The following is a 25,029-nucleotide window of genomic DNA, read 5'->3' as shown; positions in this document are numbered from 1 at the left end:
GATAATGTAATTCAATGCAATGGTTTGATTTGATAAGGCCACGCTGTAATTCAATGCAATGGTTTGATTTGATAAGGCCACGCTGTAATTCAATGCAATGGTTTGATCTGATAAAGCCACGCTGTAATTCAATGCAATGGTTTGATCTGATAAGGCCACGCTGTAATTCAATGCAATGGTTTGATCTGATAAGGCCATGCTGTAATTCAATGCAATGGTTTGATTTGATAAAGCCACTATGTAATTCAATGCAATGGTTTGATTTGATAAAGCCACGCTGTAATTCAATGCAATGGTTTGATCTGATAAGGCCATGCTGTAATTCAATGCAATGGTTTGATCTGATAAGGCCACGCTGTAATTCAATGCAATGGTTTGATCTGATAAGGCCATGCTGTAATTCAATGCAATGGTTTGATAAGACCACGCTGTAAGTGGATTTACTCCATGGCTCAAGGAAGCTGTTCTCAAAGGCAGTTGATTTAATTAGCTGCACAGTGACACCTCTTGGTCATATTGTGCATGTACTTCTACTGTATACGAACAGCATATAGAATATCATATACTATACAAAATACAATACAGGGTGCTGATGGTTACAAATTACATCCAACCCACAGTTGAGAAGTCAGAGTGGCCACCCACGAATGACTTCTCAATTACTTCTCGCTTACTGTCTGCTCTGCCCTTGACTCAGTGAAAATCAGCTTGTTTTAATGAACCACTCCAAATTCCTGCTCATCACTGTTTAAAAGTTTTATTTAGCTAAGCATGTACGGCTCCACTGTACTAAAGTAGCCTAGAGCGCCCGCTATGCGTGTATAATGCTGTCTGGTGCCTCCCCTTGAAAGGTTTCATAGCCCTGCGTTCAATGGTTTTCCCACAGCGTCAGTACCAGCAGCAATATGCTATCCTCAAACTGCCCGCCAGGTGGTGCCATCACGCCTAGTCTGGCGCAGCATTTTTTTCCTCTTGGCTTGTATTTACAGGAAGTGACGTCGACATATCCTGCTGGATAATGGCCGCCCGAGAAATTCAGTGTTTGTTTATCTTGAACTACTAAAAAAAATTATAACAATAAAAAAACAAAAAAAAAAAACAAAACGATCACAAGCAAACGGATTTAAAGCCAAATACGGAAAAGCGAAGCAGCGCAAGCAGTCATTAAACGGACAGCGGGATTACGAGAGGGACCGTGTTTCCAAACACGTTGACAGAAATCAGATATTAAATATTAATATTCATATAATTATATCTACAACTGTAAGTATTGACTGCGTTTTCCGTGTCGAATAAAGTTTAGCGGAGGTCGGTTTACCTTGCGAATTAGCTAGCGCCGGTATACAAATATACAGTTATTAGAAAAGTATTATTTTTGATAATATTTGAATGCGAGCCAGTCTGATCCCTGGACACATGCTCGCTGAGGTGATAGACGCGTAATCAAGGTCAAATAGCACCTGTTTCCAAAGCGCATCCTCAGCGCAGAACTCATTCTAATACTAATCCTGTCGAATAAAATATCGCGTCGCTTCACAGACTCGAAGTAAAACCTCACCTGTATGTCAGTCTGTATTATCAGTGGATTTTAAAGTCTTGCTGGTTTGGGGTACGGTGAAATGTATTGCATGGGTGAATTGGTGTTTCCAAGGTCTTACTTTAATCTAAATACATTGATGTTGTTGTTAACGGCATTTACAAATTAACGAAACAATTTAAAAAAATGAAAGAAAAAAGAAAACGTCGAAAAATAGTTTTTATTCAGCATGAGCAACAGATACTGAAGTCCAGACACTACTGGTACTGCTACTACTGTATATACATTGCTATAGATCACACACACACGTGTGTATGTGTGTGTGTGTATATATATATAAAAAAAAAGCACAAATAATAAAATATAAAAATGCAAGAAAAAAAAAATTGATTTATTTTTTCTAGCTAGATTATTCTATACCTGAATAATAGCAGCACACCGGGAAGAAATGAAAGTTACTTTCACCTGTGACTATAGCATCTACTTTGACTTCAATTCGGGTCAAATCTACCAATCTGATTTAGGCATTGCCAGAACTGTATATAGACCGTTTTCTTAAATAGTACATTTAGTATTATTTGTTTTGCAAAACAGAAACGTTATGTTTCCCTTTCATTGCATTTGCACCTTTATTAAGTCTGCAATACAATGATACATTTGATAGATTGTGCTTCAGTTTATTTCATTTCAGATCATGTACTTATCTTTTCTCTTTTACACAAAAAACATTATGTCTGTGTATTTCCCCTTTGTGTAGGTTCATAATGGAATAAAAACATGGTTCACACAGACTGATTTCTAGGTTGACGCTGCACAGTATATTGTTAATGTGTTTTCTCGCGTCCATAATAAATTATTTCCATTTTGGTAAATTAGGTGGTATTAAATTATTCTGTATTCTGTATTATTCAAGTATTCCAACAGAAATGTACAGAAATGTACAGCAGCGTCTCCAGGATTCTGAAAGAATTCTGATACTATTAATGAAGACGCCCAGCTTGCAGGTATCACAAAGTCCTTAAACAAAACGCTAAAATAAATTAGATCTGCACCCTGTAAAACTGAGCTAACTTTGCCAGAGCTTGCTAGCCTGTTAACCAGTTTGAAATGATTTCTTTATATTGTTAAAGACACCCCACTTGCTTACTTTATGAAGGTCTTAAATACCACATCCAGTCACTGACCTATTCCTTGCCATTTCTTCTATAAGTTCTGTAATATTGTTTCAGTCACAGTCATCAACTTTTTCGTCATGCTGATGGCTCTGATTTGAATTGACAGCTGTGGCGATGGGGGGGGGGTGGATGTTTCTGACTCCTGTTCTTGTTTGTCTGTTAAGGAGGATCGCCCCGCTGTTGAACATGGCCACCCCAGCCAGCGCTCAGAACCCCAGTAAAACGTGGGAGCTCAGTCTGTACGAGCTCCACAGGACGCCCCAGGTTTGTATTACTGCTGACAAGCCCACTGCACAGGTGTGTACCAAGGAAGGAACAAGCTGCTCAGCTGGGCCAGACTGCAGCTGTGGGTTTACGTCAGTGATGCACGTGGGGCTGGCCACTGTTTGTCAGAACAAGCCGATTACCCCACCAATGCACTTTGCAACCAGGGTTATTCACAAACTGTATTGCAGGGATGGAAATAGGACTCCCATTGCATAGCAGATTGATCCATTCCAGGTTTTACTATGTTTATAAGACCGTCTGAGCTTGGTGCTGCTTCGATTAAATCAAAAGTCTATTTTTTTTAATTGATTCCATTCCTCATTACATTCATCAAGGTACGTATTTTATAGTAGAATCAATAATTGCACTTTTGTAACATGTAGTTCATAACATTATTTAAATTCATCAACGAAACCGAACCGAACGCCTTGCCTCACTATTTATTTCTGCCAAAGACAAGCAGTGGGTGTGTTCTTTTTTTCCATCTGATTTGCTGGTCCCATCCTGACTATCAGCGAATCAGTTATGAGAGTGCTTTGCAAGTACACGCCCTCTGTGTATTCGACGATGTAAACAGAAAGCAACGCTATATTACGTTTTGTTGTACTGAGCAGCAGCGAATTTTAAATAATCACGTCTCCGGGCGAAGAGCGGCACGGAGTGCAATTATCAATATTTTATTGAACGATTGTATTTTATGTGCCCAATTAATTGATTGCTATTCAGAGGCTTATCCGACAGCCCTACGTACCTATAAAATGTGTCTAATCAAACAGGCATTAAAACCTGAAATGGTTAAACTGCTATGCAATAGGAGTCTTATTTCCATCCCTGCAGTGGCTTATCTGTAACTCTGTTGGTACAGGGGTGAAATATCCCAGTTCATTTAACTAATGTATTCTTCTTGTTTCAGTTCACTTTGTATTTCTCTTCAGTATTCACATCCTGGGACTTTTTACAAAGTTAAAGCAACCTCTGGCCTCATTAGCAGTGGGGAGGCAGAACAAAGGCAGCAGTAGAATCTTCTTAGTGTACTTGGACTGATATTATTATTATTATTATTATTATTTATTTGCAGATGTCTTTATCCAGGTGTTACAGGGCAGTACTGTACAAGGTTATAATGCAAGATAAATATTCAAACACAGTATAGTTTACAGTAAATGCAAATAATACTACTAAAATATAATATGAAATAGGATGCAACAAATTATATCTACATTGACATAATAGTAGTGGAAGGATTGTGCATTAGCCGATGATCGAGTAACTTGGTGCTGAGAACAGGCAAGTCCAGTGCATATTAATGGGGGGGTGGGGGTAAATCAAGGGAAGTAATGTTAAAACTTTACAATGCATTAGTAAGAGCTCATTTAGAATATTGTGTTCAGTTCTGGTCACCTCAATACAAAAATGATATTGCTGCTCTAGAAAGAGTGCAAAGAAGAGTGACCAGAATTATTCTGGGTTTAAAAGGCATGTCATATGCAGACAGGCTAAAAGAATTGAACAAAGACTACTACGTAGTGATCTGATTCAAGCATTCAAAATTCTAAAAGGTATTGACAATGTCAACCCAAGGGACTTTTTTCAACCTAAAAAAAGAAATAAGGACCAGGGGTCACAAATAGAGATTAGATAAAGGAACATTCAGAACAGAAAATAGGAGGCACTTTTTTACACAGAGTATTGTGAGGGTCTGGAACCAACTCCCCAGTAATGTTGTAGAAGCTGACACTCTGGGATCCTTCAAGAAGCTGCTTGATGAGGTCCTGGGCTCAGTAAGCTACTAACAACCAAATGAGCAAGATGGGCCGCATGGCCTCCTCTCCTTGGTTCAACAGTGAGCTGTTTTGTTGCTATTGTGGTCTTATAATGATACCTACAATACGATATATCATGTAAAGAAAGTATCATGATTTATTAATACTTAATGATCGTTAAACCTATACAATAAAAAGGGAACTGTTAAATCTATTCATTTGAAGCTCCTTACTCTTTTAAAAGATTTTTGAAGCTGTGGGAATGCTGTCTGTTTCAATTTGCTATCCCAGACATGCTGTATAATGGAGTGGAGTGGAGAAGAGAAGAGCTGCTTTGATAAACACTGGCCAATGCTCATCTTCGTATCATCAAAACTGGCCATGGATGGAAATAAGACTCCCATTACATAGCAGTTTGATCAATTCCTGGTTTTACTGTGAGTTTAGTAGGACACATCTGAGCTTTACCTAGACACTAAGGCTAATCTGGCTCATAGTAAAACCTGGAATGGGTGAAAGTGCTATGCAATAGGAGTCTTATTTCCATATGCAGTAGGAGTCTTATTTCTTATGTCACTTTTTCAAGTAATTGTAGCTAAAATAGTAATCCCATACTTTGTAGCTGTGTTGCACTTCCACGAGCTACACAGGTCTCCAGTGTGCAGTTTTGAAGAAGCCCGTGTTACAGCACACACATGCTCTCAGTTTCTATGCCCTCCTCTTAGGTTATCTGTTTGCACTTGTACTTCCTGGGTCATTTTTCCTCAGGGTCAAAGCGTGTTAGTGGTTGAAAAGCGTGTCCGTCAGTAGAGGAAGTGGCTGATTGGTTGTTGACACGAAAGAAGCCAGTAAAGGGGTGGCTTCAATTTCACTGTTCACATTAAATGACCGAGTAAGTACAAGAACCTCAAAAAGCATGGCTTCCTAGGGGGGCACCAGCTAGCACATTTTAAAATGAAAATGCATGTTTGCTGTAGCAGGTGCTTCTGTCAAAGAGCACATGTGAGGCCTGTGTAATGAATGGATGGAGAACAGTTACAGAATTGTTTTGTTAGCTGCAATTGCTTTAAAATGTGGACATGTCTGTCCTGGTATGGTGCAGTTTACTGTGCTTCTGTACCACTGTGTTTGTTGGGAAACATGAGCTCTAAGAAAGATAAGTGCAGACATGCAGTGAACTGCTCTAATACACTAATCTGTGTGGCTCAGCCCGTGGAGACACTGAAGCTGTTTAATGAGTTATCCTAGATTGCAGTCTTTCTGTAAAGTTGTCCAAAGCTATGTATTAAGCACTTAATAGGGCTGAATTCAGAAACACTAAAAGAAATGGGATACCTTTAACAGCTAATATTTCAGAATGAAGACTAGTCGTTGAAAAAGACTTCTAGTTGAAACGTTTGTCATTGAACTAGTTTCTTTCAGTATTTTTCTGCTCTTTAAAGTTCCTTAGGGGTTGACTACCCTGTCAAGGTAAGCCACTGCTGGAATTCAGCTTTATTTGTATTATTTTTAATTGGCTCTTTGTAGCTACTAGCCTACTCTGATGTGTTAAAGAGTCGCGTATTCTCCCTTTCTGCACAGTGTCTAATAAGCTGTGCTGCAGGTGTCTGTGGTGCTTTCATTTCTTGTGTGATTTTTGTAATTGGTGGATCTGATTTTTCAGGGCTAAAGTTTTGAATTTTAAAAACAGTTTTATGGCATCAATGAACATTTATGTGATGGTATTTAACTGTCTTAACTGTAAAAGTTAAGTAAAAAAAAAAGTTATGATTGAGAGATAGACAGAAAATATTGAAATGGATTGAAAGAAAGATTGAGAACTTGAAGGAAAAATAAAAAGAAAGACTGAATGAAGTAATGAATGAGTAAGTGGACCCTGTTGTGTGTCCTGCAGGAGGCGATCATGGACGGCACTGAGATCGCGGTGTCCCCGCGCAGCCTGCACAGCGAGCTCATGTGCCCCATCTGCCTGGACATGCTGAAGAACACGATGACCACCAAGGAGTGCCTGCACCGCTTCTGCTCCGACTGCATCGTCACCGCACTGCGCAGCGGGTAAGAAATGCAATGCAACCCCACACAGTGCAAGACAATGCAGAGAAACACAACACAATGAAAAGCAATACAATGCAACACGACAATGCAACGCAATACAGAGAAACACAACACAATGAAAATCAATACAATGCAACACGACAATGCAATGCAATACAGAGAAACACAACACGATGAAAATCAATGCAATGCAACACGACAATACAATGCAATACAGAGGAACACAACACGATGAAAATAAACACAATGCAACACGACACAATACAATACAATGCAACGCAACATAATGAAAATCAATACAATGCAACACAACACAATACTGCGCAGTACAATGCAATGCAATACAGAGGAACACAACACAATGAAAATCAATACGGTGCAATGCAATACAGAGGAACACAACACAATGCAGCAACTCAGAAACAGCACAATGCAGGGCAGCCTCACTGTCCACTCTCCTTGTCTATTTAACACATAACTGTTAGAGGTGTAATGATTCATTATGTATAGATGAATCGTGATACTTTCTTTACATGATGTATTGTAATAGAGGTATGTGTTGTTTGCATATAATTTATTATTTATTTATTTATTTGGCAGGCGCCTTTATCCAAGGCAATTGATAGGTGTTACAAAAGGGTAGGACATGGTTACAGTGCAAACTTAATATATAATACAGTATAGTTTAATGTAAGTGCAAATAATATTACTAAAATAAAATATGAACAAGGATGCAGCAAGTTAAGATTACAACAAGTTATACCAACAATGACGATAGTGCAACGATAGTGCATTAGCCGAGGATCCAATAATGCGTAGATCACACATCCTGTGTAAGTACCCTTTGATTATTCAGTATATCGATGGTGCTTCCCAGTCTCCCTGGAGTGTCAGCACCTGCCTACTGTGGAGGAGAGCTCAGTCAGTATAGCTTTTACACAGGATCCCACTGTAAAACAGCAAGCTATACTGAATTTACTGTATGCATGTGACTATAATTGCTTATCCTGTACAAAAAAGGACAAATACAGTAAAATAGACCTGGGTATGGTGACGCCTGTCATACTGTTTAATTTCTGACCACATAGTAACAAGGAGTGTCCAACGTGTCGTAAGAAGCTTGTCTCGAAGCGCTCACTACGCCCTGACCCGAACTTCGACGCCCTCATCTCCAAGATCTACCCGAGCCGGGACGAGTACGAGGCACATCAGGACAGGGTGCTGGCCAGGCTGAGCCGGCTGCACAACCAGCAGGCCCTGAGCTCCAGCATCGAGGAGGGGCTCAAGATGCAGGCCATGCACAGGTACAGCACAGTGCAGTGCAATACAGTACAGTTCAATACAGTGCAACACACAGCACTGCACTCCGTGTCTGAGCTGGGCTGCAGCATAGAGGACGGGCGTTTACATTAGTGCATGTTTGTTTTGCCTGACTGAGTCTTGTAAAGCCAGTGTCCTACTGAGTGCCCCTGTGCCCACTGTGTAAAGGCGTTGTATTGTGTGCACGCTGTGTGAAGGCAGTGTTTTGTCTGTGCACGCTGTGTGAAGGCATTGTTTTGTCTGTATGCTGTGTGAAGGCAGTGTTTTGTCTGTATGCTGTGTGAAGGCAGTGTTTTGTCTGTGCACGCTGTGTGAAGGCAGTGTTTTGTCTGTGCATGCTGTGTGAAGGCAGTGTTTTGTCTGTATGCTGTGTGAAGGCAGTGTTTTGTCTGTGCATGCTGTGTGAAGGCAGTGTTTTGTCTGTATGCTGTGTGAAGGCAGTGTTTTGTCTGTATGCTGTGTGAAGGCAGTGTTTTGTCTGTATGCTGTGTGAAGGCAGTGTTTTGTCTGTGCACGCTGTGTGAAGGCAGTGTTTTGTCTGTGCATGCTGTGTGAAGGCATTGTTTTGTCTGTGCACGCTGTGTGAAGGAAGTGTTTTGTCTGTGCACGCTGTGTGAAGGCAGTGTTTTGTCTGTGCACGCTGTGTGAAGGCATTGTTTTGTCTGTGCACGCTGTGTGAAGGCAGTGTTTTGTCTGTGCACGCTGTGTGAAGGCAGTGTTTTGTCTGTGCACGCTGTGTGAAGGCAGTGTTTTCCTTGCGCGCTGTGTGAAGGCAGTGTTTTTTCTGTGCATGCTGTGTGAAGGCAGTGTTTTGTCTGTGCACGCTGTGTGAAGGCATTGTTTTGTCTGTGCACGCTGTGTGAAGGCAGTGTTTTGTCTGTGCATGCTGTGTGAAGGCAGTGTTTTCCTTGCGCGCTGTGTGAAGGCAGTGTTTTTTCTGTGCATGCTGTGTGAAGGCAGTGCTTTGTCTGTGCACGCTGTGTGAAGGCAGTGTTTTGTCTGTGCACGCTGTGTGAAGGCAGTGTTTTGTCTGTGCACGCTGTGTGAAGGCAGTGTTTTGTCTGTGCACGCTGTGTGAAGGCATTGTTTTGTCTGTGCACGCTGTGTGAAGGCAGTGTTTTGTATGTATGCTGTGTGAAGGCAGTGTTTTGTATGTATGCTGTGTGAAGGCAGTGTTTTGTATGTATGCTGTGTGAAGGCAGTGTTTTGTCTGTATGCTGTGTGAAGGCAGTGTTTTGTCTGTATGCTGTTTTTTTGTCTGTGCTGTGTGACGCTGTGTGAAGGTGTGAAGTGTTTTGTCTGTGCATGCTGTGTGAAGGCAGTGTTTTGTCTGTGCACGCTGTGTGAAGGCAGTGTTTTGTCTGTGCACGAAGGCAGTGTTTTCCTGTGCAAGCTGTGTGAAGGCAGTGTTTTGTCTGTGCACGCTGTGTGAAGGCAGTGTTTTGTCTGTGCACGCTGTGTGAAGGCAGTGTTTTGTCTGTGCACGCTGTGTGAAGGCAGTGTTTTGTGCACGTGCACGCTGTGTGAAGGCAGTGTTTTGTCTGTGCACGCTGTGTGAAGGCAGTGTTTTGTCTGTGCACGCTGTGTGAAGGCAGTGTTTTGTCTGTGCACGCTGTGTGAAGGCAGTGTTTTGTCTGTGCACGCTGTGTGAAGGCAGTGTTTTGTTTGTGCACCCTGTGTGAGGCAGTGTTTTGTCTGTGCACGCTGTGTGAAGGCAGTGTTTTGTCTGTGCACGCTGTGTGAAGGCAGTGTTTTCCTGTGCACGCTGCGTGAAGGCAGTGTTTTGTTTGTGCACCCTGTGTGAGGCAGTGTTTTGTCTGTGCATGCTGTGTGAAGGCAGTGTTTTCCTGTGCACCCTTTGTGAAGGCAGTGTTTTGTAAGCCTTACAACTACGGTACTGATGAGCCGTCTCGTGTTTCAGAGCACAGCGCGTGCGGAAGCACCAGCAGGAGTCTGACAACACCACGTTCAGCGGCGCGGAGGACAACTGTGACAGCCGCTCCCATCTGAGCCACGGCTCCGCCCACAGCGCCACTCAGGAGGCGGGGCCCAGTCGCAAGCGCTCCAAGGCCTCCGACGAGTCCTGCCCTGACCTCGATCAGTCACACGAGGGGGGCGTGACCAGCCCCCACGAATCTTCCAGCTCAGAGATCGAGCTGGTCTTCAGGCCACACCCCCTGCTCGTGGACAAGGATCAGTACTCGCAGACCAGGTGAGGGGAGAACCGATCAGCGAGACATAGCGATCAGCAAATCGGGTACCAGTCGATGGGGGTATAGTGCAGGGATGGAAGTAAGACTCCCATTGCAGAGCCATTCCTGGTTTTACTATCGGTTTAACCCTTCCGCTACGGCGTCGCTAGAAATTGTTCATATATAAACAATGAAGTAATGGTGATGTTAGACGCCCATTTTAAACCTTTTTAAACAACCATTGATTACTTGCCAAATGACTGACCTCTCCAAAGGCTGCAACAACCAATCAGCTATGGTTTTATATACTTTCTAAACTAAAGTTAGATAGACAGAAACCTTACCAGAAATCATCCACAGTGTTCATTAAAATTAAATGTAATGAAATATTTATAGGATAAACATCACGGATGACTCTCCAATCATCCCTTGGTGTCTAATTAAAAGACCCAAAGACATTCCTGCAGCAGTCATTCAAAACAGCACATTGTTGGCACCATGTTGTCATGAGTGATGAGTGGCAAATAGCTGTATTATTCAGTCACTTCTGAGCCATTACTTTAGTCTTCAGAGAGCACTGAAGCTCCCCTCAGATCAGAGCCTGGATCCAGGATCAGATCCCTTTACAACCAACCCCTGCTCAGCGCTGCAAGAGCTAGTGTGGTACAATGCAGAATTAATGAGAGGAATGAGAACTGCCCTTTAAATATATTTCTAGAAGCGCTGAGGTTTCACCACAATTGAAATACTTGAGAGAAATACAGTTTTGGTATTAAAATGATGCTCGTACTGTATTGCTGTGTGTTTTTAAAAAGTATTTTTTATTTATTATTATTATTATTATTATTTTACATTTGTCAGCCGGGCTCTTTAAACTACGTGCCACGTGTTCACTTCTCATTGGTCAGGTCCCTAGTTAAGGTGTGTGCAGCTCTAGGATCAGATCAACATTACGAATCAGTGGAGCCTGATTCAGATCCTGGTAGTAAAACACTGTCTCATGATCCGACTCCAGTAATCCCGGATCCAATCCCATTTTCTTCCCATTGACTTCTATACGGACTAAATAAATTATTGTGAAATAAAGTTTAGTTCTCCTGCAATGTGACATTTCCTCATCACATGTCCCCTGTGTAAATTACGCCTGTGTATAATGTGGTATTCTTTCGGTGGATGTTTGTCCTGATACACAAGCCGAAAGTCACGTAACGTCAGTCAGACCTCAAGCAGGTAGAATGTTCACCGGAGCAGAAGGGTTAATAAGACACTCCTGAGCTTGTAACCTAAACACACTGTGGCTAATCAACCTCGTAGTAAAACCTGGAATGGGTGAAACTGCTATGCAATAGGAATGTTATTTCCATCCTTATAATGAGGAACCGACCAACTAATCAGATACCCAGTGTGTCCTGACCTTTTCAACACAGAGTCCCTCATTTCTAATCAGATACCCCAGTGTGTCCTGACCTTTTCAACACAGAGTCCCTCATTTCTAATCAGATACCCCAGTGTGTCCTGACCTTTTCAACACAGAGTCCCTCATTTCTAATCAGATACCCAGTGTGTCCCCACCTTTTCAACACAGAGCCCCCCATATCTAAGCAATGCATCACTTACAATGTGTGGTTGTTTTTTAAAGCTGATGATAGGGGAATAGGTACAATCAGATAAAACAATCAACTGATCAGACAGCAGATGTATTTATTGTTTTATTTCCAGTCAGTGGGTAAGCTTATGTTCCTGTTAAACCTGTTAAGGATTTAAAGGGTTAAAAACATATTTTTTTGTGCACCTCTTGCTTTGATTATTGTTTAAAAAAGAATGTGTTTACAATTAATAAAAAAGTTCATTTAGTTTAGTATATTTCTAGCACTGTGATGCATTTTAACACACTATAACTGAATGAATACTGTGTGTGAAAATCAGTATAAATTAATACAAAATTAAAATCGAATGTAAATACAGTTATTAAAATGTGCACGTCGGTTTAAAGGATAAGCATCGGATTAGCCACCAGGTTTAAACTTTGAATTTATTAACCATATATTTACAGGGTTGTTTATAATGACCCCTGTCTCTCTAGTATGTGACTACTTCTGCGTTCTCCTCGCTCACTTGCAGGTATGTGAAGACCACAGCAAATGCCACAGTTGACCACCTGTCCAAGTACCTGGCCCTGCGCATTGCCCTGGAAGAGCAGCAGAGGGCGCTGGAGAGCAGCGCAGGGGGCGGGGCCGTCAGCCTGGAGGAAGTGAGCGAGAAGCAGTACACCATCTACATCACCACCTCCGGAGGCCAGTTCACTGTACGTTTCACCCGAAATATGCAGGGCGGGCATGGGACACGCCCTGAGACACACGCAATCACACACACACACACACACACACACACACACTCAGACACACACACTGAGACACATACACACTGAGTCACACAAACACAATCTCACACACACACACACTGAGACATACACACTGAGTCACACACATTGAGACACACACACACACACACTGAGTCACACAAACACAATCACACACACACACACACACACACACACACTGAGACATACACACACTGAGTCACACACACTGAGACACACACACACACACTGAGAAAAAGGCAAAATCATAAACAAGAAAGAAAAACTTTGGCTCTAATGTATATGCTTTCTGTGTGGTCCTTTTCTTGTACATAAAATAGAGAAGTTTCCAGAAGTTCCTGCAGACTCCCAGGGGTCCTTGAACCCCAGTCTGAGAGGTGCTGGTGGAGGACAGGGGCTCCACAGCTCTGCAGTGTGGCTCTTTTGATTTAGAGGTCAGCTAAAACATTTAAGACTGGAAAAGTTTTAAAAGAATGTAAGGGCAAAATGGTTGTCTTTTGGCTGAGGGTACAGTCAAAATGCCACAAAACCAACATGTTTAGCAAACAGAATACTGCAATATGAGTCGTATTTCCATCCCGGTACTGAAAGGAGTTATCGTTCCCAGACCAGTATACAGGTGTGCAGTAGTTGTGTAATGAGTCGAACCCTCTCCTCATCAGACCTGTATTCAGGTGTGCAGTAGTTATATAAAGTGTCAAACTCTTGTCTTTTGTCTTTTGTCTTCACAGACACTGAATGGATCGCTGACGCTGGAACTTGTAAACGAAAAATACTGGAAAGTAAGCAAGCCCCTCGAACTGTACTACGCCCACACTAAAGAGCAGAAGTGATGGGCAGAGGGGTGCACCCCCCCTTCCCTTCCTCCCTCCCTGCTTCCCTCTCGCTTGTTTACCTTCCTTTCTCGCTCGTACGCAAGCACTCACTCACTGACACACTCAGAATGAAACGGAAACGCAGGCATGCAAAACTCGGGCAAGCACTCACTACTCACTGACGCACTCAAGATGAAACGGAAACACAGGAATGCAAAACTCAGGAGAAAGACTGCGTTTAAAAACCCAGCGGAAGGATTTTCAAGTTTTGTGTTCCTGTTCAGACTCTTTGACCACAACTACTGTTCTGTTTTTGTGTGAGTGTGTTTTTTTGTTAAATATATGTTTAATTCTTCTCCCCTTTCACAAATGAATTGGACCTGTTTCTAGAAATATACAGACTGTTACAGTGATGGCCGTGTTTTCATGATGTGAAAGAGAATTTGAGTCTCAAGTCACTCCAGGGTTGGATTGAAGAATATAATTTCTTAGCAGTTCCATTTACTGTTGGGTTAACTGGACTTCTATTCCATTACACGTTTTAATTGAAACTAGATTTAAGGCAATGCAGGCTTTACCTTGTTAATTATTACCTTTTTATATGGAAAAATAATATTGCTATGTATCTAGGCAACATCCTTTGTTTAAAAAAAAAAAAAAAAAACCTACATCACATACCTGTGCCATGCAAATATACCCTTTTGAGGGAGGCTTTTATGTGTGTGTTCGTGCAGCATCAATGGGTATTACATGGTAAATAAGTTACTATTATGGTTAATAATTAGACTCCCATTGCAAAGCAGTTTGAGCCAGTCCAGGTTTTAATTCATTCTGTGAACTTAATAATATTAATCAAAACTCCAGTTGCAGAGCAGTTTAAACCAGGTTTTACTTGTGAGTTAAATTAACACTAAAGTTAATTTTCAGCAACAAAAAATGCAAGTGCTTGAGATCTATCTGCAAATGTAAATCTGCGATTCATAATTGGCACAACGTTGTGGGAGCATTGTGGATACTGGAGGGTACGTGAAGGGTGGTATTCAAAGGAAAATGTTTACAGACACGGCCAGCAGGGACTTGTTCAACAAACATTCAGGTAGAATGAAATCAATGCAGAACAATGTTGCACGAATTATGAATCGCACTATGTATGTATGTGGAAACAATGAAAAACAAATAATCTTTCTCATTGAAAAATTGGTGCAGAAATACTGTATAAAAACTACCAAACCTGTCTTTCAAACCAAATCGCATTGCAGTTGCAGCTTTGTATTTTATTTTCTTCTTAAAAAAAAGAAAAAGGAAAGCAACCGTGTTGATTTTATTGTTGTATGTGTTGATTGTGTTATTTGTATGTGTTGCTGGAATTCAGTTGAGCTGAACGTTCTAATGTTGCACTGCTGTAAATTCCTGCATCGTTGGAAATTGAGGAGAAAAAACGTGTACTGGCCCCTTACTGGGTTTACAACAAATGGATTAATTTGGAAGTTTAGCACAAAACAGTTTATAACTTTACAGTGGGGGGGGATTTAATAGATTTATTTTCTTTGGACCAGCTTAACCAGCTCTTCAACCAGCACGAATGAACCAGCACTGACCAGCAGACTCCAGCACTCACCAGCAGCCCTGACCAGCAGACTCCAGCACTCACCAGCAGCCCTGACCAGCCCACACTAGTTCTGACCATTGCTGGTGTTTCCCTCAGGCTGGGAAGTCTCCAGACACTTCCCCTATGTAGTCAGTGCTGTAGTTCAATCAATCCTGCGATCCGGCTCCAATGAAACCCACAGCACTAAAAGCTGCAGCCATTTTAGTTACATACTGCATTGTAATATCATGTTAAAGTAAAAAAAAAGCACAGAGGCTTGGTTAGCACTGCTTTAAAGGGTCGCAGTGATGGTGTTGCCGGTGCTGGTTAGTGGTAATGAAATAGATTTATAAAAAAGCCCTAGTTACCACTCCTTTAAAGAGGGGAGCGGTGGCCGTCACACTAAGAACCTGGGTTTAGTGTTAACAAAGCTGAAAAATCGAGATTTTAAAGGTGCTTTGGTTGGCATTCTTTTAAAGGGAAATACTGATTTAAAAACCTGGGTGAAAGAACCTGTAATGGGGGTCAGTGATAATGTTAATAAAGCCAATACGAGGTAAGAGTGGATTTCAGCACTGTTGTTAGAGTGGGGTGGTGAGAATGTTTAACACTAAACACAAATCATTTTTCACTCCACACTTCTGTGAATACGGTCCTGTTTTTTATTGGTGGTTTGATAATCTTTGGTAGTAACTGTTTGAGACCTTGACAGTTACTGTCGTTTTTACATTTTTTAAGTATATTAAATGCCACAGATTTGCGTAATATTTAGATATAAATGCCTGTGTCTGGAGGATGTGCATCACTGTTGATATGCATGCCTGTTTCTGGAGGATGTGCATCACTGTTGATATGCATGCCTCTGGAGGATGTGCATCACTGTTGATATGCATGCCTGTTTCTGGAGGATGTGCATCACTGTTGATATGAATGCCTGTTGATATGAATGCTGGAGGATGTGCATCACTGTTGATATGGCCTGTTTCTGGAGGATGTGCATCACTGTTGATATGAATGCCTGTTGATATGAATGCTGGAGGATGTGCATCACTGTTGATATGAATGCCTCTGGAGGATGTGCATCACTGTTGATATGCATGCCTCTGGAGGATGTGCATCACTGTTGATATGCATGCCTGTTTCTGGAGGATGTGCATCACTGTTGATATGAATGCCTGTCTGGAGGATGTGCATCACTGTTGATATGCATGCCTCTGGAGGATGTGCATCACTGTTGATATGAATGCCTGTTTCTGGAGGATGTGCATCACTGTTGATATGAATGCCTCTTTCTGGAGGATGTGCATCACTGTTGATATGAATGCCTCTCTGGAGGATGTGCATCACTGTTGATATGCATGCCTGTTTCTGGAGGATGTGCATCACTGTTGATATGAATGTCTCTCTGGAGGATGTGCATCACTGTTGATATGCATGCCTCTGGAGGATGTGCATCACTGTTGATATGAATGCCTGGAGGATGTGCATCTGGATATGGAGGATGTGCATCACTGTTGATATGAATGTCTCTCTGGAGGATGTGCATCACTGTTGATATGAATGCTCTCTGGAGGATGTGCATCACTGTTGATATGAATGCCTCTCTGGAGGATGTGCATCACTGTTGATATGAATGCCTGTGTCTAGAGGATATGCATCACTTAATATGAATGTGTCTGGAAAATGTGCATCACTTGATATGAATGCCTTGACTGGACCTGCAAGGCGGTGCTAGTAGCCTTCATCCTAGCCCATGAAAGGATGCTCACAGAACTGTTCACATGAACAGTACCTGAGAGGGAAAGGACTGTATGGGGGGCTGAGAGACAATAACAATGTATCTGTTCAACTCCAAACAGGCTTGCACTTCATTATTTACCACTACAACACTGCTTATCACCCAATACAAAACTGACTCAATAAAAAGTGGCTCCATTCATTTTTTACAGCACCTGAGTTTAAAAGCATTTTGTTTCATTAAATCCCTTTACAGTAAAAAAAAAAAAAAAAACAGCTTTTAACAATGTAACTTTAGACTTTCAATGTGTCTTTTATAATAGCATTGGAATGCTTAAGAGTCCAGTTTTGCAAATACACCCTCCGCTTGGACATTCTACACCACTTACACCCTGACAAGCGTATACTTCATAAGTGAAACTTACATCCTTTACAAGAAACACATTATTTTTTAAATCAATTAAACAATTGCATTTTTTTAAACTAAATCAGAGGGGTTAGTGTTCGATTTTACCACGAGAACCTCCCGTTCCAGATCGCCCTGAAATGAAATGTCAAAGTGACTGCATTCCTTTGTTTACGGAGCTGTGAATAATCATGATGCAAAAAAAGAAAACTAATTATGAAGTATAGAATTATAATACATTTAAAAGGGTTACTGAATACCCTGCAGTGTTTATTTTTCAACTTATACATGATGGTTTTGATATTTTTTGTGGAAAGTCTAGTACACACCTCAACTTTAACTTGAAACTTCTAAAACCAAGGTATAGGAAACAAAAAAACCAAACCAATGTTTTGACTGCTGCACCCTGACACCACCGGTATTCTCTGCATTACTGATGAATGGGGGGGGGGGGGAACCCCAACCAAAAAAAAAACCATGACGAATCACCCAAAATATTGGCTTCAACACCCGACTCCTCCAAATTACACAAAGCTCAGTGCTCAGCCTGATCGGGTCAAAAGCACACGGTTACTTTGAAAAACTGGAAGCACACAACTAGAAGTGCACCAGAATTGTGTTTTTGTATTACGCAGGATTTTGTGCCTTTCAGAAAATACAATAAAAAATGAAAAGGCATTTCCATGTACAGATCCAGATTCTGTGTCAGTTTCTTGTTTTCTCCAATGAAAGCCAAGGGACTGGCAAGTTTATAGGAGAGAGACTGATTAAAAAGATTGAGGATCCAGGCAGTTACCGTGTTTACCATGCAGACTGAGTGTGACAGGCATGTTTGTGCATTAAAGAAAAAAAAAACTAAGTTCTTTTTTTTCCTAGACTTTATTGAAAAGGTATCGTGGGCAGGAGGGAGAGAGGATTACTTCTTCTTGGACACACCGACAGTGCGGCCTCTCCTGCCAGTGGTCTTGGTGTGCTGACCACGCACACGCAGGCTGTGGAGAGAGAGGGAGTGAGAAAGTGAGGGAGAGAGAGGGTAATGCGAAGGGAAGTCAATTTCTTTGAAGCACTGACTGATTGTATTCTTAACTGAATAACCTGGAATTGCTTATTTTAAAACAATAATAATAATAATAATCTTCACACATCTTCATTTTCTAATCTAATACCACAGTGTGAGAGTTTTGTGAGATCCTTGTGTGATTTACTTATAGGTAACTCCACTAGCTAGAGCTATGAGAATTAAAAGGGTCCTATTTGTCATAGTAAGTTATGTGCAGCTTCTGTGTCTGACATCACACCGAAATCAGTCATTCTGCTTGAGGACCGACTGTAGTCACTGTCAATGGGAGTCTTTGTGACGTTTACCCAAACCGTACCCTGCCCTTTAATAAAAGGAAACTACTTGGAAACACAAATAAAAGAATATCAGATGTTGCACTTGACAAATATTTATGATCTAAACAGGATACAATTCAAGACGAAGGTCTGTACGCTTCATGAAGTGTAATCCTTAGTTAAGCTGCTATACCAAGGAGCAGCAGCAGCACTACTCAGCTTGGTAGCTCATAGTACATATGACTCCAAACAGCTACTGTATGAAAGACATTGTGTGCAATGGGGCATATTGGTCTCTTACCCCCAGAAGTGGCGCAGGCCCCTGTGAGCCCTGATCTTCTTCAGTCTCTCCAGATCCTCACGCAGCTTGTTATCCAGACCGTTGGCCAGTACCTGAGAGAGAAAGAGAGAGATCAAACTCAACCCATCATCCACAACTATAAACTTTATACATTTATTGAAGATATTTCTAGTCAGTCATTGAACTTCAAGTCCAGAACCCAGAGTACAGGCTCAGACTTTATGTAACAGCATTGCATACAATGGGTGAGGGTTAGTGCTATGGTCTTACCCGGCTTCAGTGTGTGCATATTCCAATGCAATATAAAAAACAAATCTTTTATGGTTTACACTTCAACATTAGTACAAATGTTCTTGCTTTAAAAAAAATCCAGTGACCATTTCATTCAGCATAATACTGAGAATAGGGGTCCTCTTTTCCAGTAAAACATTCAGCATCTATTTTGATCTGCTGTCAGTATAACTCCTGATTGCGGGCAGTGTTCTCTTTCACTGAAATTAAAAATAAGAGTCTCTGGACATGTACTATTGCAATACTTGTTGAAGTTTACAAAACATCAGGAGTGTTGAATTCATGTCGGCCAACGCCCGGGACAATAAGATTTGTCTGAGGTGCAAGCAGCTTCCTATTACAGTTTGCCTGTTGGACACATAGGGGTTCTGTTGCTAAAACAACACTCCAGGTAGATTTCTAGAGAGCCATGCAAGTTTCTGAAAAGTCTAGCACTTACACAAATACTTAAATACACAACTCTAAACTAAACTATAAAACCAAACCAAAACTACATACTTCAACACATATATCCCTTTAATTCTCAAACACAGTAACAAACACACTTAAATTAAAATGACTATGACTAACTCACATTGCTTTAGTCTACAGTAGGAGCCTAGTAAAGTTTGGCTGAACATGGAACAGAGTTACAAAAAGCTTCTATATATAAACTTCACTATAACGATCCCACGTTTAATGATCCCCACAGCAAGAACCAAAGTGATCACTTGCAGGATCCACCCAGGTACAACCACCCCCATGTGGACTGACACTGCACTTCCTCCAGTGTGAAAGTGTTATTCTCCCAGTGAAAACAAACCCTATGGCTGGCTAATTCAAAGATACCCCACTGTAGTGCATGTCATGCATGACGTACACTATCATTGCCTGTCCACCACCTTCACACAAACTGTAACTGTGCAACAGGCATCAGGAGGCAATTGCAAACCAGTGCATTGAGAAAAGAATGAAATATATAAATCTACGCTGGATACATTTCAATAGAAAGGACGTGTAATTACTGTATCAGCATGCACGTGTACATTCTTTCCTTTCCTGCTTTCTTTTAAACATAGTTTATAGTTGAAAAACGTGGAATGACCACAAAACGTACTACATATTGACACTGAATTCAAATTGGATGGTGGTTCATTATTCTGATGTGGCAAATTGCCAAGCCCTATTATAATGAACACCCTGCATTTCCCCAGGCGCCATGGGAGTTCATTGTAATGACGTTAACGTATGTATACATATATACACACACTTGTATGTAAACTTTTGACTAAACCAATCTAAACTTAAAAGAATTTCTAGAAATTTCACGAACCGAAGTTATAGGAAAAATAAAATAGCAAAAGTTTTGCTTTTGTGTATGAGGAAAAAAGGTTACAAGAAACAAATCAGCAATTTTTTTTGCAAAACTCCAAAAATGCCAATTCAAAAGTATTCATACCTTGCCAAGGAAAATTAAAATGGAATAGCTAGTTGAGGCACCTTTAGCAATAACAACCTTTTATACAATTATGATATTAGTCAATGAACGTTTGGCATGATTCTTTAGTGATTTCTGACCAATGCAAAATTGTTCCACTTCATTCAAATTCTGAGGACTTCTCTTGTGCACAGCCTTCTTCAACTCATACCAAAGACACTCAATCGGATTTAGATCGGGACTTTGACTGGGCCATTCCAGAACCTTGACTTTACTCTTTAACCATTCTGAAGTAGACTCTCATGTCAGAAAGACAGTGTCCTACCATCCTGTTCAGTTTACTGCTTTCCAGCAGTTTAGTTTCAGTAAAGGTGCAGACTTTCCGCCTAGTTGCGCTTTAAATCAAGGGTTTCAGATGATTGGCCAGTACCTTTGGTATGCTATGGAATCCATTTTACCAAGTATTGGAACTAAATTTCCTGTGCCATTAGAGGAAAAACAGCCCCATAGAAGGATTACCACCTCCATGCTTGACAGTAGGTACGGTGTTTTCATTGTACACCTCACCAGACTTCCTCAAAACGTAATAACTATCAGCATAACCAAACAGCTTGATGATAGATAGATTCTTTCTAGAGATAGATAGATAGATTATATATATATATATATATATATATATATATATATATATATATATATATATATATATATATATATATATATATATATAGCATAACAGGAAAACTTCTCATCCCTCAGAGAAATCTTATCCCGGGTGTCGTGCGAGATGAATTACACACCCTGTACTCTCCATTTGGACTGAGGGCAGGTAAATTAAAGAAAATGGACTTTTGCATCTATTGACATTTGGCAGGGTTGGTTTACCTGGCTGTATTTGCCATCCTTCACGTCCTTCTGTCTGTTGAGGAACCAGTCTGGGATCTTGTACTGCCTGGGGTTCTGCATGATCGTGATCACACGCTCAACCTGCACACATGAAAGAGGGAGTGAGAGGCTGTACTGCCGGTAAACCTGATAAAACACATTTAGCACAGTGCTCCGATGAAGATTATGTCGGCAAACAATCTTTTAGTGGTGCTGTTTTCTTTCTATCTATCTAAATCTATCCACACACTCCATATCTCTTAGAATTTAAGATGTACTTTTTAAACCATTTTCTTCTCAAATGTTCTGTATTTTAAGAGTATAGTGATGCGGGTATTAAAATAGGCAACAAAAAATGTGACTACCCAAGTACACAAATAGCAACGTGACTACCTGCCAAAAAAAAAAGGCTAAAAAAAACCTTACTGCCCAATCTCAAATTATCCATGACATACAGGCAGCCATTTTCTGTTTGAACTGAGGCTGTATCTTTATCTGTTTTTATTTTTCCCTCAAATTGAGGGTGGGAAATTTGGGCTGTGTCTTAAATTCGAGGCTGTTTTAAATTTGAAGGAACACAGTACATTTGGAGGGGCATTGCAACAATTGCTGCATGGCTGCCATTAATCTAGAGCCCTGCATTCCATGACCCCAAAACATACTACAATTGTCCAGCTAATTCTACAAACAATGGGCACTCCACGCTCACAGGAACAGCAGGAACAGCTCCCAATGGGAGTCTTGCACTAATCTCTGAAATCCAATTTACTGACACTTCAGAATTACAATGCCTAGACTAGAATTTGCCCTCCCTCCCTCCCTGTCTATCTTCATCCTCCCTCAGCTGTCATCTCCCCTCCCTGTCTCACCTCATCTTCACTCAGTTCTCCAGCTCGCTTGCTCAGGTCAATATCGGCCTTCCTCAGCACCACATGAGCGTAACGCCTTCCAACACCCTGAATGAGAGAGGAGAAAAACTCAGAGTTAAATACTGAAACCACACAACTTCATCGACAACTGCCCTTCAACCCCAATGTAGTCATTGTATATATTTTTCTACTCCAATGCAAATTGCTTTCTGACCCCAGATTACTGCAAAAATAAAGTGATTAAATTAACAAATAACCTCAGTGCAAGTGCAATATGCAAAATTTATTTATATATTGGAATTTCAAATAATAAGATATTCCAATATACCAAGAATAAAAGTTCTGAATACCCAAATACTCAACCTTTAACTACAACAGTGACAGGTCCTTAGAATGCATTAGCAGCAACCACACATAGCAACGCATAGATAAATACAACAGTAACAATGATGGCATCAAACAATCTGTACATCTTAACAGGACACTGTTACTCTGTAACTAATGAAAATAAACTCTGGAAGAATGCACTCAGCACACAGACACCATGAGGGCATTTTACAGAGGTGCCAAACCGCACAGCACTGTGTTTCACTACCTTGATGGCAGTGATGGCGAAGGCGATTTTGCGTCGCCCATCGATGTTGGTGTTGAGAACACGGAGAATGTGCTGGAACTTCTCTGGGATTACAAGAGACTGCAGAGAGAAAGGAGGGTTACTGACAGAGAACTGCAAACAGAGCAACACAGTACAATATGAAACTAGTTTGAGCATCTCAGTCCTGGTCATCCTTTTAAACTCATAACAGGGCAGTCAGAGCCCTCCTTGATGTTCCAGTGAGTCTTCAGTGTGTGGAGCTGGAGCTCCCAATGGGAGACCTGAACCAATCACTGAAATCTGACTCAATCTACTGACACACTTCAGAATTAAAACTCTAATAACCCTAAAGAACCTCTCAATTTGATTCCATTTGTTCCAAGATGAAGACGCTGAATGATTAGCCTAGGGAAAGTTAAAAGTTAATCTTTCCGGCCATGTACACTGCAGAACTAAACACACGCATTCCGGGTACAGGACAGCTTCACAGCACACAATTCCGAATCTGTTCCACGTTGTTATACTTGGATATTTAAACTTCACACGCCATACATTAAATAAACACACTAGGCACTCAGTTTACAACGTCGAACATTAACGAGTCGTGCAACACGACTATCAAATGCGAATTGACCGGTACAAATACAGGAGCTCAGAATCACCTCAAGAGTCGTGGCCTCGCATCTTCCCTCGTAAATTGGTGGCCACATTAAATCAAAAAATAGTCACATGCATCTCGTTTTAAACACAAGATATCGAAATGCCGCAGTCTGTACACGCATTATACTAACATAACTAAGGGAACAGGACATCTCATGAGGGATAAACGAAAAGCTACATTATACACATTGAGGAAGCGATAACACAGTAGTACAGACACAGTTACCAAAAATAAACACTTAGCTATAAATGCAACACAACACCAGATTTAAAAGTGAAACACATCACTCGCGATTGAGGTGCAGATAGTGCTCTGTACAGACTCATGGCGTAAGAACTTTGCGGCCTTTTAAAGTGCCGAAATGTGACACTGTCTTTATTAAACAAGCCATTAGCGTCCAACACAGCGCTAATCACTACGTGTAATTAAAAGAAGTTCGTTAATTTGCAGAGATACAAATGACGTTCATTTCACTTGAAACGCACAGCGCGGGTGCACTTAAACAGGAAAGCCAAACAGCTCCCCGCACATCATCTTGTTCTCTCAATAACAGGCCAGTCCATTACGTGTATCCCTTCGGGGGCCCGTTTGCAGTTTTCTGTGGCGCCCCGGCCAGTTTTAACAGAGATGTTTTCAGATTCATTTCAGTAGCTTTTTTCACCGGCGATCAAATCCTCACCATCTTTCCTGCCTGTCCCGTCCGAAAGAGGAAGTGAGGACGTTCTCGCGAGACTATATCACCTACGAGAGGGGACGACTTCCGTTCAAAACTTGTCCGACTGGGGAAGAAAAAAAAGAATAATCCATTATATTCCCCTTTTTTTAAAAACAACATAAGATATTATATGCATTAAACGGTTAACTGTTCTTTGTGTTATTCATTCTAGCATTGACGAGTAGTTAGTAGAATTAGCTGGATAGTTATACCACCTATGTTGGGCTGGACAATCTTAATAAAACATGTATTTTCCTTCTTTCAAAAAACAGTTAATCGAGAAATTGTGAAATGCTTTAAGAACATGCTCAACAGAAAATAGAGTACAGTATCAACTGAATGATATATTGTACTGGCACACACTGAACTGAACTGTGCTGGGTTTGATATATTGTACTGGCACAGTACTGAACTGTGCTGGGTTTGATATATTGTACTGGCACACACTGAACTGAACTGTGCTGGGTTTGATATATTGTACTGGCACAGTACTGAACTGTGCTGGGTTTGATATATTGTACTGGCACAGTACTGAACTGTGCTGGGTTTGATATATTGTACTGGCACACACTGAACTGAACTGTGCTGGGTTTGATATATTGTACTAGCACAGTACTGAGCTGAGCTGTGCTGGGTTTGATATATTTTATTGTAAAACTGCACCTTGGCCATATATTGTACTGGCACAGTACTGAACTTTTGTGGGTTGAACTGTGTGCTGGGTT

General features: G+C 41.0%; 2 protein-coding genes across 4 annotated transcripts; one reads left to right on the top strand and one right to left on the bottom strand.

The window, feature by feature from the left end:
* The first annotated feature begins 992 nt into the window (after window positions 1–992).
* Window positions 993–15,867, top strand: LOC121299055 (E3 ubiquitin-protein ligase RING2-A-like). Of its 3 annotated transcripts, none has more exons than XM_041226550.1 (7): window positions 993–1,263; window positions 2,877–3,009; window positions 6,637–6,797; window positions 7,886–8,101; window positions 10,039–10,329; window positions 12,431–12,614; window positions 13,421–15,867. In XM_041226550.1, exons 2-7 carry the CDS (start codon window positions 2,899–2,901, stop codon window positions 13,520–13,522), a joined length of 1,065 nt encoding a protein of 354 aa, XP_041082484.1. In that variant the 5' UTR covers window positions 993–1,263; window positions 2,877–2,898; the 3' UTR covers window positions 13,523–15,867. The 3 variants fall into 3 exon arrangements, with proteins under 3 accessions (XP_041082484.1, XP_041082486.1, XP_041082485.1); XM_041226552.1 differs by having other exon boundaries at window positions 994–1,263; window positions 2,877–2,976; XM_041226551.1 differs by lacking the exon at window positions 993–1,263 and adding an exon at window positions 2,236–2,541.
* A 2,222-nt stretch (window positions 15,868–18,089) lies between these two features.
* On the bottom strand, window positions 18,090–24,335 carry rps18 (ribosomal protein S18). Its single transcript, XM_041226565.1, has 6 exons — window positions 24,269–24,335; window positions 22,929–23,027; window positions 22,334–22,420; window positions 21,465–21,566; window positions 18,872–18,963; window positions 18,090–18,227 (listed from the first exon to the last, which is right to left on the bottom strand). Exons 1-6 carry the CDS (start codon window positions 24,269–24,271, stop codon window positions 18,152–18,154), a joined length of 459 nt encoding a protein of 152 aa, XP_041082499.1. The 5' UTR covers window positions 24,272–24,335; the 3' UTR covers window positions 18,090–18,151.
* Window positions 24,336–25,029: the final 694 nt, after the last annotated feature.

Source organism: Polyodon spathula, chromosome 24 (genome assembly GCF_017654505.1).
Source record: "Polyodon spathula isolate WHYD16114869_AA chromosome 24, ASM1765450v1, whole genome shotgun sequence".
Classification (NCBI taxonomy): domain Eukaryota; kingdom Metazoa; phylum Chordata; class Actinopteri; order Acipenseriformes; family Polyodontidae; genus Polyodon; species Polyodon spathula.
The sequence above is the reverse complement of the archived record's forward strand: the minus strand, read 5'-3'. Positions and strand labels throughout refer to the sequence as shown.

Excerpts from the sequence above, each read along its gene's own strand:
- LOC121299055 (XM_041226550.1), top strand. The coding sequence starts at position 2,899 with ATGGCCACCCCAGCCAGCGCTCAGAACCCCAGTAAAACGTGGGAGCTC. Across the intron at positions 6,798-7,885 it reads GTCACCGCACTGCGCAGCGG|TAACAAGGAGTGTCCAACGT; the intron begins GTAAGAAATGCA and ends CTGACCACATAG. Across the intron at positions 8,102-10,038 it reads AAGATGCAGGCCATGCACAG|AGCACAGCGCGTGCGGAAGC; the intron begins GTACAGCACAGT and ends CTCGTGTTTCAG.
- rps18 (XM_041226565.1), bottom strand. Across the intron at positions 21,567-22,333 it reads GAGAACTGAGTGAAGATGAG|GTTGAGCGTGTGATCACGAT; the intron begins GTGAGACAGGGA and ends TCATGTGTGCAG. Across the intron at positions 18,228-18,871 it reads GGCCTGCGCCACTTCTGGGG|CCTGCGTGTGCGTGGTCAGC; the intron begins GTAAGAGACCAA and ends CTCTCTCCACAG.